This window comes from Lissotriton helveticus, chromosome 4_2, assembly GCF_964261635.1.
Source record: "Lissotriton helveticus chromosome 4_2, aLisHel1.1, whole genome shotgun sequence".
Classification (NCBI taxonomy): Eukaryota; Metazoa; Chordata; class Amphibia; order Caudata; family Salamandridae; genus Lissotriton; species Lissotriton helveticus.
The window spans coordinates 92,797,009-92,819,693 of record NC_136064.1 but is presented as its reverse complement, the minus strand read 5'-3'; the positions used below and the strand labels follow the sequence as shown (position 1 = coordinate 92,819,693).

Here is a 22,685-nt window from a genome sequence, read left to right as displayed (position 1 = left end):
CATCTTGTTTGGCTACACTATCGCAGAGTGATCATAATCATGGTGGGGCTTTCACCCAGCCTCCCTAATCGCCTCCGCCACCCACTGTACTACATTATTCATTATATCCTCCATGCACGACACGTAATCACCCACTTTATAGGGTACAATGTCTTACTATTTACCCGCAGTAACTATCTCTTAGGATATAAGCCCATCAGGCACAACGATATTTTGTGTGTGTATGTTGTGATAATGAGATATGACTAACAGGATGCTTTCTCACAGATAATACTTTTTTGCTAATTGCACTCATGACACTTTAATAAGTACTAATGTGGGACTGACTCACTGACAGCTTTCCTGCAGAGTTTCTGCACATACTCCCTATGGTAAGTGTTTGCAATGAGACAAGTCGAACAACAGGTTACAGAACAACAATCGAGTCCAATGACCGGTTACCAAGGGACCTCACCCAGCAGTGGGTATCAAGCGTCCGGGCACAGCCGTGGGCTGCCACGCCACCCCGTCCAGCAAATATGATCCATTGGCAGAAGGACTCCTTAACCCCGTCTCCTCCTACAGGAGGGGGTGAAGGACCTGGAATAGTTGTGCCCATACAAAGACACCCCATGAGGAAGCCAGTGGCCCCGTCACTCGCTCTGCCGAGGTTTGCGCACAGCGTTTCCCAGACCTCAGGAGAATGAACAGACGTGATCGATCTCACAAAGACTCTAGGTTTGATGGTTCTACTTTTTATGCCTGATTTTGTTTGCTTTTGCTTGTGTTTTTATTGTAATCATGAGTTTAATCCATATTTTCTAGCAGGGTCGAGTATTATGAAACTCCCTTGTATCCTATCAAAGGACTATACTAATCTGGGGTGACCTCCTCAGAAGATCTGCGACAGATATGAAGTATCTGGAGCCCCAAACACATGTCTTCCAGAGGTGTATAACCCACAGACAGAAGTGATCGATACCTGTCCATGATCGCGTCATCCACCGAAACCAGGCTGTATCCATAACTCTGAGGTCTTGGAAATCTCACCAGGTCTGCTCCCAAATGAGCAGACCAAATGTTTGCTACAATGGTGACCAGCAGAGTCCCAGAAATGTTGAACCAAAACGTTGTCCTACAGCCCTCAGCCATCCCGCTTCTCCAATATCCAGATTTTGAATCGGGATCCAGCTGTCATTTGAACGTGTTTCGTTGTCCCTGCGTGTCAACGCTGTGGACGTGAAAGCCCTGGAAATGCACACTGTTCACAGCACTCAGATTATATATTAATTTGGGTGGCGATTCCGCTAACAGTGCCTTTGGGTTCACACATTGATATCTGTGTCAACGGGGGCTCATCTAGCCGGCATCATCAAGAATTTGTTGCCACCAAGATGTAGGGTTCTGAGCCGACTGGAGGCGGGATGCGAATTTCACAGTGGATCACAAGACTGTACTCTGAAGCAGGCACGATAGAAGGTTCTGGTCTACTGAGTATGAAGCTCATATGATACAGCCCAAAGTACTAATTTCAGATGGCACAGGAATCCTGGAAGGGCAGAGTAGTCCTACCACTAAAACGAAAGCCTATGATCTAGCAAGCTACTCGGGATTCATGCTTTTTGAACGTTATATTTTGGGTCAAGGTACACTATGCTCTCAAAGGCCCTCACTCTACAGTTCCTCAGCCAATAATCCACCGCGAACAAGCAATGGCAAATTAAATGAATTTGACACTTGAAAATGTTTTCACTAAAAAGTTTGGACTCGTAGTAACGTGGTCATTTGGAGTCACTTTAAGTGACTAACTCCAACAGGGAGCCAGTCAGGGGGACCAGAACATGCTCAGAAACAGTTACCTCAGCAGGTGAAGCAGTCTTCAGTGTGTTCCAGGCACTTTTATCTTTTGCAGGGCTTTCCTATGGAAGTGGTCCTGACGCTAGGGATGAAGGATGCACAAGGATGCTGTGGATGCAGTGGAGTGGTGTGGCTCACTGGTTAGAGGCGGCAGACCCGGGAGCAGAAGTTGGCCCGGGACCAGGGTTCAATTCCCGACGCAGCAGGGTTGCGGACTCGATAATTCTCGCTTCTGTGCTTACTCTAATCATGGGTTCCACTCGGCAACTCTGGGCATTAGCTTGCCTAATCTCCACAACAGCCCCACCAATTCCGGGGATGCCTGGCTCCACCTTGGGGACTCCCAGCAAGGGACCATCCCACAGGGAAAGCCAGGACGGGTTCCCCAGAGTTATACAGCGCCAGGAGACCTATGGACGGGTAGCAGTGCGTTTTACAAGCTCAAAAACATTTACATTTACATGCAATGCGGTCGATGGGGCTCTGGCTGAGATTAGTCCTCAGTCCATGAAGGGGGTGAGTTAATCTTGGTCACTGGATCAATGTCTTCAAAGTCCTTTCGGTGCGGGCAGAAGTCCAGTTGCCACTGAATTATCAGTCGGGCAGTAGAACGTTCACAAGCCAGGTCTTCTGGGGTCGAAGGCTCACCAGTTTCTAGTTTAAAATATTGATGTGCACTATACAGTACTCCTTCAGAAACGACCTCCACAACTCGAACAAGACTAGACAGACTCCAGAACCGGCACAATACTCTGGATACCTCCAGAATTGAATACACTGACGGTGGTGGCATCCGGAACAGGCAGTGTTTCAGGTGTGTCCTCCAGAAGTGGACAAAACATGCTACATGTAGGGTTGCCACCTTTCCAAAACAAAAAAATGCAGGCCTTTGCTGATGTTGCAAGAGTCTGCAAAGACCCAGATGTCATACTTAAATATAACTTCTCATACAATCATCTGTATTCATTTGTAGCCTGACTTGTCTGTTTTTGTTTACTTATCAGTCAGAGATCACCAAGGCAGGTCTAGAGCATTTAAATTGATTTCTCCTTATATGTGCTGAATGATGTATTGATAAGGAAGAAAATATAATCTTCCAATAATTTGTGTACAGCCGGGCATTAAAATAATGGTCCTGGTGTTAGAAGATAGGCCAGATGGCAATCCTAAGTACAGGAGGATGCGGTACAAGAACCGATCTAGCAAAAGAGGCAATATTCCACCCAGAATCTGACAGCACGCAGGAGGGCGCCTCTAGAACTGGGCACTGGACCCCACATGAGGCTACAGAACTGGACACAATGTTCCAGAGTGGAGGCTGGGCTGAACCCTGGACTTCCTCCCAGGTGTCTAGCATTTGCTGCACATCCTCGGGGCATCAACAGGCCTAGGTCTAGGAGTGCACCTGGTAGGAAAGTGACAGGCCACTGAGAGTTCGAAAGGTTTGAGGGCGCTACTGCCTTGGGGTAAGGGTTTGATAGGGAGACGTCACGTCACTGAGGACCCATGGGGTCCCTCTTGGACAATGGAGGGTAGAAGTTGGGCTTCCAGAGGGATTTGTGGAGGTTCAAGAACCACTGGGTAGCTACGTGGTTTAAGGTCAGCTGCCGAGGATCCATGGAACGAGGCCACAAGAAACGTGTGGGGGTAGGGCAGATGTTTATTTATTTTAAAAGTTTTATAAAGCGCTAGCTAGACCCGTAGGTATCAGAGCGCTTCACATACACACTGTGCAAAACAGAAGGGTCTTACATTACATAGAAGGCTGGCAGTACGTAAGCAAACCACGGATAAAGAATACAGCATGAACAATAAATAACTGTGCAACGGAGGGGGAGAGAATAAAAAGAAAACAAGGAGATTAGCATAGTCCGTTCACCAACAATTCTTGAATGGGAGTCAACTCGGAATATTGAGGTCTAGGTTAGTTGACGTTGTTCAGGAAAGTATTTGTTTAGGAGATGCAGTTTGAGGTCTCTTTTGAAACAGGAGGAGGAGGGGTTGCATCTGAAGACTCCCGGGAGAGCGTTCCAGATCCTGGGAGCGTTGCCAGAAAACGATCGGTATTGGGTAGTTTTCTTTTTCATTTTTGGTGGAATGAGAAGGAGGGAGTTGGGGGGCCTCAAGTGATCCGGGGGGGGCTGGGGGCGCCAACCTCTGGTCAAAAGAAGCATTATTCGATAGCAGTGCTTTGTCTGAAGTAGGAATTAAATGAGCGGCAGTGAGACGCTCTGTAAGGGGCCATCACTCACATCTTTTGTCATTTAAGAAGGTGTCCAAAGGGAAGGGACCCCAAATGTTCTTCAAATTCCCAACCCCCTTTTTCTAATAATCACACTGTGGATACTTTTACACATTAGTAAGGCCTGCCTGACCAGAATAGTTGGCTTTGCAATCATATTTTTGTTTGCATTTTTAAAACGGTAACATAACTAAACTGCACTGTTTAAATAAGGCTAGGCAGGTTTAAACATTGCAGTTTAATAGAATAATTTTGAAAATTTTTGGGGAGGGGGGTGATTTTTTTTTTCTTTCACCGGGGGCATTAAAAAGTTTGAAGACCACGGGGGGAGGGGGGGGGTGGTTGGTCAGGGCAGTCACTGAGGATCCATAAAGAAAAAAGCTGACAGAAAGTTTGTGAAGGGGGCGGGGCAGCCAGTAAGGACCCATGGAGGAACGAGGCCGTGGGGAGGTTTGGAGTGGCCGGGGAGGACACACGCCGGAGACCCACGAAGGAACCAGACCATAGGCAGTGCCGTGAGGTGAAGGTAGTCTTTGCTGTTCAGGCCGCAGACCCGAGAAGGCGCCTCGTTTCTAGAGACCATAGGCAGTGTTCAGACACACGTACAGAATGTGGACTTACCAGCAGTAACGCGGAGTAAGTGACCAACACGGAGGCCACGACGATGAACACAATGGTCCAGTCCAGCCATAGGTTTTGGGTTTGGAAAATGTGCCTGCGGGAAGAAAGATTGTGGTCAAAAGGGGTAACAGACACTGAAGAAGGACAATGGTGGAAAACAAACCCAAACACTGACAGAGACACAGCAAGAGGCAAGCACAGACTTCTGATGCTAGAAAAAACAGGCAGAGTGACAGGTAAATACAGAGAGACATTTACAAGGTAATATTCAGAGATAAAACAGGCACTGCGACAGGTAAATACAGAGAGACATTTACAAGGTAATATTCAGAGATAAAACAGGCACTGCGACAGGTAAATACAGAGAGACATTTACAAGGTAAATATTCAGAGAAAAAACAGGCACTGTGACAGGTAAATACAGAGAGACATGTAAACAGAAATATTCAGAGATAAAACAGGCACGGTGACAGGTAAATACAGAGAGACATTTACAAGGTAAATGATCGGAGATAAAACAGGCATTGTGACAGGTAAATACAGAGACATTTAGAAGGGAAATATTCAGAGATAAAACAGGCACTGTGACAGGTAAATACAGAGAGACATTTAAACAGGAAATATGCAGAGATAAAACAGGCACTGTGACAGGTAAATACAGAGAGACATTTACAAGGAAAATATTCAGAGATAAAACAGGCACTGTGACAGGTAAATACAGAGACATTTACAAGGTAAATATTCAGAGATAAAACAGGCACTGTGACAGGTAAATACAGAGACATTTACAAGGTAATATTCAGAGATAAAACAGGCACTGCGACAGGTAAATACAGAGACATTTACAAGGTAATATTCAGAGATAAAACAGGCACTGCGACAGGTAAATACAGAGAGACATTTACAAGGTAAATATTCAGAGATAAAACAGGCACTATGACAGGTAAATACAGAGAGACATTTACAAGGTAAATATTCAGAGATAAAACAGGCACTGCGACAGGTTAATACAGAGAGACATTTACAAGGAAAATATTCAGAGATAAAACAGGCACTGTGACAGGTAAATACAGAGAGACATTTACAAGGTAAATATTCAGAGATACACTGCCATGTAAGCATACACAGACAAGGCGACAAGTAAACCGAGAGTGACAGGTATACCTTCACAGAGACAATGACAGGTGAGCACAGACAGATAGAGTGAACGAGAAACATACAGAAATAGTGTGGTAAACAGACAGTGATAATTAAACATGCAAAGATACAGCAAACATACAAAGTGTCAGACAAGCATAGAGGCACAGTGCTAGAGAGCATACACAGTGACCGATAAGCAAACAGAGATACAGTAACACCCAAACCTGCACAGACAGAAACAGATCATCAAAGGAGGCTAGGGGCAAATAAACAGGGATAGAGACAAATGTAACAAAGAAAGATAAAGTGGCAGCAAAACACAAAGACAATGACAGGCAAACATACAAAAATGTCCCTCATTACACATTAATTTAACACAAAGGTCTTTTATACAATATTATTTTAACTGTATTCATCATAACTCTGTCCCGAACAAAATAAGCACGTATTTAAACAACCTACAACATCTTCCATTTAAAGAAAGGCTGTGTATCTCGATTTACACACACCCTCCATTTCATTTTTTCAAACTTGCTATGCTCTAAAATTACTTCTTTCACAAAAAGTAATGCCTTCTGACATTGTTGGTAACTAGGCAACAGTTGTTTCATCATCCCGCTGTTCACGGCACAGTATCTAATTTCTACTAAAATATAATCAAATGTAAATATAAATGCCCCATGAATCTCACAAACATGTCTGATGTACATGTTGAGTAATGAAAGCCCCTTACTGAAAATGTACATAGTTCTAGAAGTAGTTACTAATTGTGTGTTTATTCATGTACCTTAGGAAATATACCTGCTCATCTGAGAGCAGAATGGTTGGTGAGAGAGTTAAATCTGAAGAAGGTTACTTACTTTAAAAGAGATTTGTAGCCAAACCTTTATAATGACAAAAACAACAACAGACAATGTATCATGGACATCAAGATGATGGAAAAAGATACAACTAATGCATAATAATTTAAAAGCCATTAAACAATATATTTTATGAAAAGAGAAAAAATTATAGGACAAAGTTAGCAAGTTTGAAAATATGGAAAGGGTGGTTTGTGGATTTAGCAATGCATTGAAATATGTTTAAGTGGTAGATATTGTTTAGTATTTGATTATGTCATATTTTGTCAAGGAAAGAACTGTGATGAATAAAGACAAATCATGTATTTATAAAAGAACTTCGTGAGTTGTTAACACCCCACCGCCAGAGGTAGGCCAGTAAATTATATTAACTTATTGATTTTCATTTTCTATTTCCGGTATCCTCAAATAATAATCCTGCCAATAAAGTGTACTAGCTCTCCCCAATAGTTTGTACATTAGCTCCATTTTCCATTTACTAACTCCATTCTCTTATAAGATTCTGAACCTCTGGTTCTCTGCTCTTAAGTTTTCTTTCGTGCCAGCGAGGTCCAAGGTGTGGATCATTAAATCAGCCACATCCAGGCTCACCTTCCTTGTTACGTTTCAAAGTATAAGAGTCTATGTTGCAGTGTTTGGGGAGCAGGGGGTCAAACTGCACATCACCAAGAGTAATGCATGGGGTGGCCATATGCAGCCCCGCTCTATTTGCATCTCAGATGACGGTGGGGTGTTTCCCATCCCTGGAGCATTCATATTTCTATACATGGCTTCTACTGGACTTTCCTCCAGGGCGGATCACCTGTACACGCCTGCTGCAATCACATACCTCTCCAATGGACCCTGTCGAAGGCCTTTCTAGGGCCAGATGTTGAAATCTCTTGATTGTATCATGATGTACTTCATTAGCACCTGGGTTAATCCAAGCAGTAGTACAATCCTGGCAAACACAACAAAATGACGAATGGAGTGCTGAAACTTTTCAACCACTCACCCCCAGTCAAACAATCTGTGTTGAATCCATAGTTTTTTGCTCAATATGCCACCCCAGTTTTGACTTAGCCATATGCAAATCAGTCTTGACCCTGCTCCCCATGGGAACAGTCCAGACCGAACTATCAGACCAGGTCCAGAAATAAACATCCTGGGTCCTGTACATATCTTTTTTGTATAACACACTGTATTCTTTTGGGCAGGATGCTCGAAAAAATGTCTGTATTCATTATAGAGTTGGACTAAAAGAGACACATTTCTGTCGGTGTTTCGGCATTACGGGGACAACTGTAACCCATTACTCAGGGATCATCTACTTAAGGAGATTCCAGTGAAAGAGGAAGTGACATTCAAGCCCACTTGCTTTCAAAGCCTTAGAAAGCCTAAAGAGGAAGCTCAACCTAGCAGCCTTTCCAGTCCTCAAACCCTTCGTTGACTGATTTGCATAAACTTGTGTCTGAACTGGGGTGGTGAAGTGAGTTAAAGAACGAGGATGGATTCAACCCTGATCTGTGACTGGGGGTGAGTGTCAGAAACGTTTCAGCGCTCCGTCCATCACTTCCTTGTGTTCGCTTTGTTCGCCCTAAGTTTGCCAGGGCATGCTCAGACGTCGGTCCCTTGCTCTCTTTGCTAGCCTGGCTGATGAGGGCTGTTAACCCAAAACCGGTCCCAGGGTGCTGGGTTTTGGTCCAGGGAAGACCTGGCTTGGCAGTTCGGGCTGCACTGTTCCCATGAGGCACAGGGTCAAGACTGATTTGCATATGTCTGAACTGGGGTGGCAAAGTGAGCTAAAAAACGATGATGGATTCAACCCAGATCTGTGAGTGGGGGTCAGTGTCTGAAAAGTTTCAGTGCTCCTCTCATCACTTCCTTGTGTTTGCTTTGTTCGCCCTAAGTTAGCAGGGTATGCCCAGACATGAGGCCCTTGCTCACTTTGTCACTGAATTCAAGCTAGCCTGGCTGATGAGGTGTTACCCAGAAACCGGTCCTAGGATGCTTGTTTCCGATCCAGGGAAGACATGGGTTGGCAGTTCGGGCTGGACTGTTCCCATGAGGCACAGGGTCAAGATGGATTTGCATATGGCTGGGTCTGAACTGGGGTGGCTGAGTGAGCTAAAGAACGATGATGGATTCAACCTAGGTCTGTGCCTGGGAGCGAGGGTCTGATTAGTTTTACTGCTCCGTCCATCATCTCCTTGTGTTTGATTTATCCATAGTTATACGGTCGTGTGTTTTTGAAATTCGGGGTGGAGTGAGGGGTTTCCCTTTGAACAGCTGATGTCTCCCCTAAACTGTAGGTCTGTGCCTTGTGGCCATGGAATGTAGGTCTTAATCTTTAGTGGGGCCATGATCCGGCCCCTAGAGGCTGAGTGACACAATCTCTATCTTCATTCTATCCCATTCAGCCCTCGAATGGCACAGGTTTGCCGTTCTCATTGTATGCCCATGGTTTAAGGCTGTCGCTTGGGGAATGCACAGATGTGCTCCCCACAACCCCTGGTGTCCACTGGAGCGAGACACCATGGCACACCAGACTCTTAGAGCATAAAAATGGCAATATTTGATTTGATTTTTGCATTTATAGAGCGCAGGCTGTCACTCCGGAAGGAGCATCCTGGCACTAGGCGGAGGAGAGGATGAGATGAAGCCGCTGGGATCCTTTATAAGGGATAGGCAGAATTCGACTTGGGCTACAAAGATACAGGTTTTCAGTGCCTTCCTGAACTGCATCTCTGTTTTTAACATCCTCAGGTGCGTTGGCAACAGGCTCCAGGCTTTAGTTCCTAATGTGTCTACTGTTTTTCCTTCCTTGGTTTTGTACTTAAAGCCGGGAGGCTTGAGGAGGTTTGCTGATGATCGAAGAGTTCTGAATGTGGTGTGTCGGGTGAATCTGGCTGAGAGGTACAATGGGCCTAGGTTTAATGAGGCTCTGGAAGCGATTAAGAGAATCTTAAATAGGATTCTCTTATGCAGTGGGAGCCGATGGAGGGTTTTAAGTGCTGCGGGTGCCGAGGACCTATGTGGTAGTTTCAGGACTAGATGGGTCGCAGCATGTTGTACCACTTGCAGTCTTTTCAGTGTTTGTTTATTGGCTCCCGCCAGGAGGCTGTTGCAGTATACCAGGCGCGAGAGGATCAGAGCCACTGCAACTGATTTCCTAGCCATTAGGGGAATGAAGTAAAATTATTTTTTTAATGACTTGATGAGGTTAAAGCAGGTACACACCACTGTCAATGCGTGTGGTCGAAAGGAGAGAGCAGTGTCAAATTGCACTCCTAGCTTTTTTCCTACCTTAACAGTGGTGGGTGGTGGTGTCGTACCCTCCGGCCACCAACCACTTGGCTGAAATGGATGGCCTTTCCCCATTAGTAGAATCTCTGTTTTGTCGGTGTTACACCTAAGGTGGTTGTTCTTCATCCACTGAATGACCTCGGCTAGGCAGAATTTAAAATGGAGTTCAGCGTCAGTGGAATCTTTGTCCAGTGATAGAATTAATTGTGTATCGTCTGCGTCGGACGTTACTTCTATCTCGAATGATGTTTTCAGGGAAATTAGCAGGGTCATGTATATGTTGAACAGCGGGCTAAGGGATGAGCCCTGTGGCACTCCAGTTTTGATGGGGCGTTCGGTAGAAAGGAACGTTCCGAGGGACACTGCTTGCATACGATTGGTGAGGAAGGTCTCAATCTATGCTAATACGGTATTAGAGACTCCACTGGATTTGAGTCTTGCAAGGAGAATACTGTGTGAGATAGTATCAAAAGCGGCTGACAGGTCGAGCAGAATCAGGACTGCCTTCCTGCCTTTGTCTGCTATGGTTTTAAGAGTGTCCGATATTTCCAGGAGAGCAGATTCTGTGGAGTGCTTGGGATGGAAGCCGGACTGCATATTCTATAAGCGGCATTCCTAAGCAAATTATGGAGAAAGAAAACCTTACCATTGGAAAGAGTTTGGCACAGCAAATCCATTGATGGACACATCATGAACGTTGGCATAAAGACATCTGAGGGGGTCCGCCTAGAAAGTACATGGAGGGGGCCCCCTACGCTCTGGACTCAGTCAGGAGATCTCAGGCCAGGAGCCCAGCTACGATGCCCAGTGCCCGAGGGGCCTCCCTGGAGCTCTGCCCCCCTGCACGGGCTGTGGGGGCTACTGTTACACCACTGACCATGGGGCAGCTCCACTGCAATCCACTGTGCAGCCTGAAGTAATATCTCAGTGGCAGTGAACACACACATAGGTATTCATCACTACCTGGGCGCACATGCACAAGTGTGTAAACAGACCTACAATGGCAGGTCAGACACATAGGCCCCAGCACCAGGGGTGCAAGTGCGCCCACCCAAGTCTGCAATTGCCTATTGGACACAGGTTTAACTAATGTGTGTGTCAGTGCTCATGCACAAGTCTGTGATGGCAGGCGGCACGTGCAATCATGGGCACCATAGGTGCAGGTGCGCATAAGCCTGCCCTGTCTGGCGACTCACTACTTTAATCACAATAGCTGCCAATGTGCACACCTGGTCTGCGATGGCGGACCAGCCCATGTTTCAGAATGTCAAGTCAGCAACTTCTCAAAACGGGTATGAAGGGCGTGTGCACTTTCACACTGTATTTACAGTGGAAAACTGCCTGGAGCCACACAAGAGAATCAGCAAAACCCAGGCGGAAAAAGAAAAAGAAAAACAGTTTAGGGAAATACTACCCGACAGGTATCCGTCCCAACACTATTAATTTCTAAAAAGTGTTTTAATTCATCCTGTGTAATGGAGAGAGATGGGTCGGTAGTTTTTCAGGTCTGTTGGGTCAACCGTTGGCTTCTTGAGGAGGGGTTTCACCTCAGCCTGCTTCCAGTTATCTGGTGAAGATGCCGGATCTGAAGGAGGCATTGATGGTCCGTCCTAGTGGTGGTGGCGGCCCTGTGGAATATATGCAGTGGGCAGGGGTCCGTTGGGGCCCCTGAGTGGGTTTTCTTCATGGTGGTGGTGATGTGATCGATGGTGGCGGGATTCCAGGTCGTGATGTTTGGCTTGTCTACGGTGGCGGAGAGGGGAGTGGTGTTCGGCGTCTGTTCACTGAAATCGTCGTAGAGGGCCTGGATCTTCAGATGGAAGTAGGAGCTGAGCTTGTTGCAGAGTTCCTGGGAGGGTGTGGCGTCTGTGGCTTCGCTGGGGGGTTTGGTGAACTGCTATATGACGTTGAACAGTTCCTTGGCGTTTGTCGTGTTGGTCTGGATCTTTTATCTTATGAAGCTCCGTTTGATGTCTCTTATGCGCTGGTGGTATTCCTTCAGGGGGCTCCTGTGGTTATTCTGTGCTTCAGTGGTTTTCTGGTTTCACCAGGTTTTCTCTAGGCGTCTGCAGGAGCGTCTGGCTCTTGTAGCTCTGTGGTAAACCAATCGGCCTTCAGAGTGCGTTGTTTGGCGGGGTGGGGAAGGGGTGCAAGCTTGTAGGCGCAGCAGGAGATCCAGGGGTGAAATTCTTTGGCTGCGGAGATGGTATCGGTCGTGGTGCTGGGGGGGTCTTGGAGGAGGGTTATGACAATAACGAGGCCCAGTCGGCAGTTCTTTTCAGAAAGGGCGTTAACCTTCATGATTCTAAACACCAATGAACCTTTGCTGTGTGATTACACTTTATTCTTTTTTACTTTAACTATTGGAACGATGAAGGGAGGAGGAAGACTTGGTCGCCCAAGATCTGTGCTTAAATGGTTGCACACTGACTTGCACAACAGGCGTCCAACCCACTGAGCCCATGCAGTGCACAAACTTTTAGTTTTTAGTTTCTTGTTCTTCAGTTCGTGTTCCATACTGAGCTGCGCAGCAGGCGCTTAATCTACCGAGCTGCAATAGCACACATAGTGTGTGTCAATCATCTATTGGTTGTTGGGTTTAATGGCAGCGTGAGGGAGGAGCTCAGTAATATTTTTTCCATCGGCTGCTATAAAAAAAATTGATGAGATGACAATAATTGAATATTTGTCTTTAATACTGTTTTTGTTTTATTGGTAACTAGCTTACCCGTAGCGCGTTGCTGCGATCTCAGAAGAAAGGACATTTAAGGAAACTTGTTATGATAACATTCAATTTACATTGTGTAATTTTTATTGAAACATTCATTTTAATATGGAAAACATTTAAAAGTGTTGTTTTAGTTCAGTTTTTTTATTCGAGTGCTTGTGGATACACGATATATATATTTTTTTGCGTCTGGTGCGTAGACGTATAAATCAGAAGGTTTTCCGACACGTGAGCTGGCCACATACAGTTGTCCCTGTGAGAAGCATGGATTCTCTAAATCTAGTCCACACACTTGCAGTGATTGTCCTTGTGCTTTGTTGATGGTCATTGCAAAAGCGAGTCGCACCGGAAACTGTAAACGTTCAGTATTGGAAAGATTATGAGGGCCGATATTTAACACACTTTTTTTTTGGCCAGAAACCTTTGCGGGAGTGTACTCAACAACTTCCCAAAGTTTCATGCTGATCGGATGAATGGTGTAGTAATGCATAAAGGACAAACAGACATACTTTGGTTTTAAGGACAAACGGACATACTTTGGTTTTTATATATATATAGATAGCGGACTAAATTGAAAGCGAGCACGTTGCGTGCCACAATAAATGAAATAATAAAACGAATATAGTTTACATAACTGCTGCTTGCACCATGCTTGCATCCCCTGCTCTGCACGGTATAAACATGCAAAGGGGTTATTCCTAAAATGCTGCTCTGTCCTTTTAAAGGTGTTACGAGCCAGTCTGCGTGTTTGCAGTGTGTCCGGGGATAGATTTCTTTCTTTAGTTTAGACGATGCTAAAAATACCTCCTCCTTAAAGCGTGTACAAGATATGCTGATATATTTAACAGCTATAATATCTTAACCCTATCCATGCTGATGACGGAACCGCTCCGTCATCAGCCGCGGTGGCGCTGTGCTGATGACCGAGCGGTTCTGTCATGGCTTGCTCGCTGCGCCTGCGCGGAATGGCGTTCGATTGAGCGGGCGGGGCCATGACGGAACCGCTCCGTCATCAGCACAGCTCAACCGCGGCTGGTGACGGAGCGGTTCCGTCACGAGCCTGCACCCGCCGCGTGGCCCACCGCCCCCTTAGCGCTGCGGGGGAATAGCCGCCGCAGCGATGTGGTTAAGGGTCCAATTTGAATGCATACGGCAATATTAACGCTTTCTTTGGCTGGGGCGGCTGTTTTAGAATATTTTACAGTGGAGCCGAGGGTCCCTTCTATTTGAAGATTTTGATTTTAGAAGCAATGTTTACATTCTTGGCTTGTAATTCTTCATTAGGCACATACACGGCTCTTAGTAATAACAAACAACTCCATTTTATTTTTGCAAAATATATATATAGCACCAACTAACCCCAAGGGCATTGGAGCGCTTTACGCGAGCGCCACTCACATTACACAAGGAGGCATTCACTGTGTTTAGGCAGGGGGAGATTAAGTGTTTTGCCCAGAATCACAGGTTTGTGCCCACGCCGCCGGGACTCGAACCTGGCTCTCCACAGTTCTAATGTCACTGTGTCAGCAGCTCTGGCCTCAAAACCCCAGCCTCAAAGTGAACACACTTGTGATAAAGCTGGGTGACAGAGGTGACCTGTGACGCTGCTTTGGGCAAACAAGGGCCGCCTGCAGCTGGGAAGGGTGTCTGCCTGCAGCTGGGAAGGGTGTCTGCCTGCAGCTGGGAAGGGTGTCTGCCTGCAGCTGCTGGGAAGGGTGTCTGCCTGCAGCTGCTGGGAAGGGTGTCTGCCTGCAGCTGCTGGGAAGGGTGTCTGCCTGCAGCTGCTGGGAAGGGTGTCTGCCTGCAGCTGGGAAGGGTGTCTGCCTGCAGCTGGGAAGGGTGTCTGCCTGCAGCTGGGAAGGGTGTCTGCCTGCAGCTGGGAAGGGTGTCTGGTCTGACCCGGTCTGCCTTGAAGACCTGGGCCGGCCTCCTACGTCTCAGACTGAGGGCTGCACTAACACACTGCACTCACTCATTGCAACCCTCAACAACCACCAATCAGTCTGTATTTATCTAGCGTGGCTATTCCCCCCGAGGGGTATCCAGGCGCTTGCTGCAGGTCTCAGTCGAAGAGCCAGGTCTGGAGTCCCTTTCTGAAGGAATTCAGCGAGGGGGGGGGGGAGGGGATGGGCGAATGGGGGAGGGGCGAAGGGGTGAAGGAGGAGGGAGTTCCAGGGTTTGGTAGCGAGGTCGGAGAAGCATCGTCCTGCGGTGCGGCGGATACGATGTGTCTGAGCAAGGGTAAGGTGTGCGGATCGGAGGTCTCCGCCGGGTTGGTGGAAGGTCAGGTGGTCGGTCGGTCGTTCATGTAGTGTGGTCCTTGGTTGTGGAGGGCCTCATAGGCGAGGGTCAGGAGCTGGCCTCTCTTCTGGACGGGGAGCCAGTGGAGGTCTTTCGGGTGTAGGTGATGCGTGCCCTCTTGGGAAAGTTGAGGCTCAGTCTGGCCGCTGCGTTCTGGATTGTCTGGAGTCTGCATGAGTTCGGTGGAGGTGCCGGCATAAAGTGCGTTGCTATAGTCGAGCCGGGGGTGACAAGAGCCTGCGTCATAGACTTCCTGGTGCTGGTGGGAGCCATTTGAAGATCTTTCGGAGGTTGTGGATTATGTGGAAGCAGGCTGAGGCGAGGGCATTGACCTGAGGTTTTATAGAGTTTGCTGCCCAGTCTGATGCCATGGTTGTGGTCTTTCAGCATTCGTAGAGGGGTAGGTCCGAGCTCCACTGGCCACCAGGAGTCGTTCCAATGAGTGTTGTGTTTGACAAAGATCAGGACTTCTGTTTGTCGGTGTTGAGCAGTGGCGGCTCCTCCGCTTAGAGGCGCGCCGTTCCACTACTATTTCAGCAGTGCGAAAAAGAAAATTACAATAATAGGACGTTCTAATCGTTTTCTATGCATGAGTCAAAGCGGGGTTGGCTCTGTGATGCCAGAGCAGGAGAGGAGTGGTGAGGAGTGGTTTGCACTCCTCTAAGTGCACGGGTTGGCCAACCCGACATGCACACTTGGCATGTTCTACATTGGGCTGTGTTGCACAGCTCAGTGGAGAACCCTCCCAGCCTCCCCAAGCACTGCCTGAGCGTCCAAACAGGAAGCACAGACCAATCACAGTGCTGCTCCTGCAGCGTCGGGATTGGCTGAGAGCGCCCGGGAGCCGGAGTGCTTCCGGTGCTGTAGCAGACCTGAAGAGGATGGAGGAGAGGCGGCGCAGCGGAGAAGGTACGTTTATTATTTTTATTTGTTTTTAATCCACCCCCTCCCCGCTCCACCCCCCCTGGTCCGAGCGAGCCACCACTGGTGTTGAGTTTTAAGCACCTGTTTTTCATCCATGTCGCTCATGCAGTTGTGGAAGCTGGACTTCGCCCAGGTGGGGTTTGCCAAGAGTGAGAGGACGAGCGGAGCGTCATCGGCATAGAAGATGAAGTTGATGTCGTGTGATCGGACGATGTCTGCAAGTGACGTCATGTAAATGTTGAAGAGGGTGATGCTGAGGGATGATCCCTGGGGTACTCCACAGATGGTGTGTTTGGGTTGCGAGATGAAGGACAGGAGGCAGACTCTGGGTGCATCCCGTGAGGAAGGATGTGTTTATGGCACGCAGTGCAGGGGATACAAACCCTGGTGCAAGCTCCTGTGAGTGTACGATGGAGTGGCCGGGTCCAGGTAAGCCCCGGTGTGCGGCTGCCTCTGATTCTGTTGCTGGACGTGAAGATGGGGTCCAGAGTGCGTCTCACTCTGTGTGTGATGTCAGTGACAATCTGCCTGAGGCCGATGTTGTCTAGTCTTTCTGGGAGGTCAGTAGTGTTGGTGTCGGTGGCATCGGCGAGGGATAAGTTGAGGTCTTCCAAGAAGATGCAGTTATTGCTTTGGATTGCGAGAGGTTGACAAATTTGGCGATGGCGTCACTGAGGCTGGTTCGTGGTCCTAGCGGTCTGTATGCAAGGGTTCCCTTTGATGGTGGTTTTGCCATCAGCGTGGAGCTGAAAATTCATGTGTTCCATAACTGGCATGGTGTCATCGTTGGTGATGGTGTAGGTAATCGTTTCTTTGTGTATGATGGCAATGCCTCCACCGAGTCGGTCTATGCGGTCTTAACCATGCCGCGGTGGTTTAGAGGAGTGGGCATGGCTGCGTCGGCTAACGGACATGTGCAGCACTACGGAGGTAGTGCTAGCGACGGCCGTTGACCGACTAACGCATGGAAGGGGTTACTATTTCATCTTGTAGCTGCTGAGGGTTGACGTGGCAATGTCTGGGGCCAAAGTGGGGGTGAGCCAGGTCTCTGTGATGAGTCACATTGTGGGTGATGGTGGAGATGGTGTCCCAGATTTCAGTGGCATTTTTGCAGAGTGATCTGGCATTGATTAGGAAGCAGTACAGTTAATTTGGTGGTGTGTCGGCTTCTAGGTTAGCACAGTGTTGTTTGATGAGGTGGTGGTCGGCAGAGGTGTGGTGGTGAAGCGGCAGTGTATGCAGGTGAAGTGTCTTGCTGTGGATTGTAGTAATGCGAGGCAGCAGTTGTGTCATGCACGGTACAGGGCCCGCCGTTCTGTGGCGGTGTAGTTGTGGGAGTGCGTTGAGCAAGTGTTCCTGGCGCTGGGCGCAGACGGGCTTAGCCTTGGTGGGGCCTTCGTCGCGCCTGCCGGCGTGCGCGCTGCGCAGCCGTACTACGGCCTTCATTAAGTAGCCCTGGGAGGTGGGAGGGCAGAGGGGGAAAAAACAGCACAGAGAGAACAGGAGTGAACCAGGAGGTGGTGAGAGAAGGGAAGCGGACACAATATGTGATGACACACAACAACAGTTCCACCATTTACAGCAGCAGTAGGGGGGGAACAGGTAGTGGAACAAATAAAGGGTCAGGAATAATGCTTTCAAAGGTAGGAAAACAGTGATAATGTGATTAGGAAAATAAAAATGCTTTCAATATAGTGGCAACCGTATAGGAGGAAGAAAGTACAATACCTAGCAGGGAGGACCGAGGTTCGACCTAGGTGGCGGCAGCTGGACGGGTGGGAAGCGGTGACTCCAGGCTGCGCGACCTGCAACAAGGGGGGAGCGGCGATCACGACCAAGGTGGTCGAGGGCTCCTCAATGGCGCCAACAGTAGGGAGTGACAAGAACTGACCAGGAAGCATTTGTTAGGTATAGTCCCAAAATCATGGTCACCTCTTTAGATGTTTGAATTGAAACATTGTCACAATATGTTGCTTTTGTTATTAGAAACAATTTACATTAGGAAAACAGCTTCTTTTTTCCTTGTCAAGCCTATTCTAGTACTTCCTAGACTGTAGATGCACGTCAGACCGTTTATATTTCTCTTACAATGAAAGACTTTAGTAAAGAAGACACCTGCGCGAGGTCATTGGCCAATGCTTGTTTTTTCCCCACACCTCGCCTGCTGTTTCTTCTCCCTGCCTCCCTCTTTACTGTGTGCTTCCTTTATCACTCAAACCATCTCTTCTACCTTTTTAAAACAGAAGCACAGAGCATGGCACATTTTAGCATCCGTTGAGCCATGCTGCATCTTACATGACTACAGGACAGCAGAGCTAAAGCACTGGTAAAAGCAACAGCCATGAAAGTAGACATTACTGCTTTTGACAATGTTTTTAGTCTTTTTTCTCAAAGCCCATTCTGTCAATTCTAACAACTGCCCGGCTCTAAACTAACCTGCTCTCTGGGTAACGGTTCAAACACGTTAGAGCGCGTCAGCGCCTGCTTTCTGCTTTATATCCAATGGAGCTTACCTCAGACTCCTGAGCTGTGTTATCTGCATTTAAACACATGGAGCCTTTATTTTGCTTCACCTCGGCCTTCCCTTTTTAGGCTCTGCCTTGTCCTTTCCCTCTTGTAAAGCTTCATGACTGCTCAGCAAGGTCTGATGGGTACATTTTGGAACCATGGGCCATATGTATCAAGATACCCATTTGCGATTCTCAAATAGCGATTTTTAAGAAATCGCTATTTGAGAATCGAAAATGGGTATGTATGTACAAAATCGCATTTTTCTGCAATTCCTTAATTGTGATTAGCAAATTGCGAATCGCAATTAAGGAATACTTTCCCATTCATTTCTATGGACCAGGAGGCCCATAGGAATGAATGGGAAGTTATTCTCAATTTCCGATTCACAATTTGCTAATCGCAAATTGAGAATAATTTCAAGGGTGCAGGGGTGTCCAAAGGTCACCCTGTTGCACCCCTGAAATAAGCATGGGTGCACATGTGGCGCACATACATGCCCTAAGGGCATGTATGTGCGTCACATGGCACTTTGAAAAATACAAAAATTTGCATTTTTCAAGGAATTCGCAACTTACCACCAACTAGAAGTTGGTGGTAATTTGCGATTCCATAAGGGAATTTTGCTAATTTTTGTTGCTACATACATTGCATTTAAGGAATCACAAATTTGGCGATTCCTTATTTTGCACCAAATTTTTCTTAATACATTCCATTTAGCAAATTCTTATTCGCAAAGGCCGAAATTCGCAGAATTTCGGCCTTTGTGAATGTGAATTTGCTTGATACATATGGCCCTAGGTCTCTTTCAGCACTAGGACATACAGATCATCAGAACAGCAATAGTTACAAAAAGCAGTGTAATTCCTGCAAATAAGCCCTTGCTACAGGTTCCTACCAAAAGAAGGGTACAAGTTGTTTGTGTTCCATTGAAACACATTACAATAGTTATACCAAATCGTAATAAAGGTGAGACCTATTGGCTTTGCCTATGCTTGTTCTTGTTATTACTTTGACTGTGCTGGGGACATGGCAACCACCAAAAGACACCTACTTTGGCTCTGGTATAGTGTCGACCTAGGGGTAAGGCTGCTCTCGCTTCTTGTTTTTTAAAAAAAAAAATGTAAACAAAGTTTATTGGGTTTTATTTTACACCACATACAAAAACAAATACATTTCCCATGTTTCCCTAAACTCACGTTATACCCCTTCCTTAGCTACATTCTCGGCACTGCTCTCGCTTCTTGTTGAGGGCGTGTGTGACAGTTCAGGGGAAGGTCTGGATTAACCTGCAATGTTTGTGTGTTGCCAATAAACAGATCTGAAAAGAAAATAGGCACCTGTGATGTCAAGAGCTCTGGCTTTAGAGAACCGCACCCTGCAATCACACAGGAACACAGCCCAGCCTGCACTCGCACAAGCACACCGCTCACCCTCCACTCAAAGACACACCCTCATTCTCGAGTCACACCGCTCACCATGCTCTCACGCAGCCACACCTCTGACCCCGCACTCACCCCGGCTACACCGCTAACCCTGCACTCACCCAGGCACACCGCTAACCTTGCACTCACCCAGCCACACCGCTCACCCTGCACTCACCCAGCCACACCGCTCACCCTGCACTCACCCCGGCTACACCGCTAACCTTACACTCACCCAGGCACACCGCTAACACTACACTCACACAGCCACACCGCTTACTGTGGATTCACCCAGGCACACCTCTAACCCTACACTCACACAGCCACATCGCTTACTGTGGACTCACCCAGGCACACCTCTAACCCTACACTCACCCAGCCACACCGCTCACCCTGCACTCACCCCGGCTACACCGCTAACCTTACACTCACCCAGGCACACCGCTAACACTACACTCACACAGCCACACCGCTTACTGTGGATTCACCCAGGCACACCTCTAACCCTACACTCACACAGCCACATCGCTTACTGTGGACTCACCCAGGCACACCTCTAACCCTACACTCACACAGCCACACCGTTTACTATGCACTCACCCAGGTCTCACCGCTAACACTACACTCACACAGCCACACCGCTTACTGTGGACTCACCCAGGCACACCGCTAACACTAGACTCACACAGCCACACCGCTTACTGTGGACTCACCCAGGCACACCTCTAACCCTACATTCACACAGCCACACCTCTGACCCTGCACTCACCCCGGCTACACCGCTAACCTTGCACTCACCCACGCACACCGCTAACACTACACTCACACAGCCACACCGCTAACCTTGCATTCACCCAGGCACACCGCTAACACTACACTCACACAGCCACACCGCTTTCTGTGGACTCACCCAGGCACACCTCTAACCCTACACTCACACAGCCACATCCTTCACCCTGCACTCACCCAGGCACACCACTAACCCAACACTCACACACCCACACTGCACACCGTGTACTCACTCACGCACACCCCTAACCCTGGACTCACCCAACCACATCCTTCACCCTGCACTCACACAGGCACAGCACTAACCTGGCCACACCGCCAACTCTGCACTCACCCAGGCACACAGCTATCCCAACACTCACCCATCCACTCCGCGTACCCTTTACTCACCCTGCCACTACATTCACTGTTTGCTCACCCATCCACACCACAAACCCTGCACTCATTCAGCCACACCCCTAACCCTGTACTCACCCATCCACATCCTTTACCCTGCACTCACCCTGGCCCACCTCTAACCCTGCACTCAGCCAGCCACACTCTAACCCTGCGCACACCCAGCCACACCGCTTACCCTGCGCACACCCAGCCACACCGCTTACCCTGCGCACACTCAGCCACACCACTTACCCTGCGCACACCCAGCCACACTGCTAACCCTGCGCACACCCAGCCACACCGCTTACCCATCGCACATCCAGCCACACCGCTTACCCTTCGCACATCCAGCCACACCGCTAACCCTGCATACGCCCAGCCACACCGCTAATCCGGCAAACACCCGGCCACACTGCACACTCAGCCACAATGTTCAAACTGCACTCATCCAGCCACACTTCTCCCCATGGCCTGCACTCACCCAGCCACATCGCTCACGCTGCACTCACCGAGCCACATCCTTCACCCTCCACTCACCCAGGCACACAGCTAACCCTGAACTCACCCAGCCACACTGCTAACCCAGCAGTCACATGGGCACACCAGTCACCTGCACTTGGATGGACACATCCCTCCTCCCTTGACTACATTAATGTATTTTTTTTCCTAAGGTGTAGACTTTTTCCTAAGGAATGTTAGGGCTATATTACACAGTGAAAAATTGAGGGAGTCACATTCGCTCATTCATTTAATTCATATATACGAAATAAAACACATACAAATTGTCATCCGCTCCTTCTATAGCAAGCTTTCGCTGGTAGGAAAACCCAATGTGATGCACCTGAGCTCGGTGGAGTACTGTATGTGAGAAACTGAGGCTCAGAATAAGATTATGGCAAGTCATGAACTCATTTTAGGCACCTGAAGGAGATCTAGGTGTCTGATAAGTCAAGTCAAGTCAAGTCATAACATTTATATAGCGCACTACATACCCAGAGGGTTTCAAGGCGCTTAGGAAGGGGAGGAGGATTATTTGTCAAATATCCACGTTTTAAGCTGCTTTCTGAACGCTAGGTGATTCTGGGTGAGGCGAAGGTAAGCGGGGAGTGAGTTCCATGTTTTGGCAGCCAGGTATGAGAAGGATCTGCCTCCCATGGTGGTCTTGTTGATGCGAGGTACAGTGGCGAAGGCTTGGCTGGAAGAGCGAAGTTGTCGGGAGGGGGTGTAAAAGGACAGTCGAGAGTTGAGGCAATCTGGTCCGATGTCGTAGAGTGATTTGTGTGCGTGGGTAAGCAGTCGGAAAGTAATCCTCTTATTGACGGGTAGCCAGTGGAGGTCTTTAAGGTGACCAGAGATGTGTTCGATGCGTGGGATGTCTAATATGAGCCTGGCTGAGGCGTTTTGGATTCGTTGTAGTTTCTTCTGGAGTTTAGCGGTGCTACCTGCGTAGAGGGTGTTTCCGTAGTCCAGTCGGCTCGTGACTAGAGCGTGGGTGACTGTTTTCCTTGTTTCGGAGGGGATCCAGCGAAATGTTTTTCTGAGCATGCGAAGAATGTTAAAGCAGGAAGAGGATACGGCGCTGACTTGTTTGTTCATTGAGAGTGAAGAATCCAGGATGACGCCAAGGTTCCGTGCGTGGTCTGTCGGGA

The 22,685-nt window shown here is 48.0% G+C and overlaps 1 protein-coding gene across 3 annotated transcripts in view; it reads right to left on the bottom strand.

Moving 5' to 3' along the window:
* The window catches only part of GDPD2 (glycerophosphodiester phosphodiesterase domain containing 2), a 255,543-nt gene that overhangs the window by 52,701 nt on the left and 180,157 nt on the right, over positions 1–22,685 (bottom strand). For all 3 annotated transcript variants that reach the window (XM_078640190.1, XM_078640188.1, XM_078640189.1), the window contains exon 4: positions 4,700–4,793. In XM_078640190.1, coding sequence (XP_078496316.1) covers positions 4,700–4,793 — 94 coding nt within the window. The remainder of the gene's footprint in view (positions 1–4,699; positions 4,794–22,685) is intronic.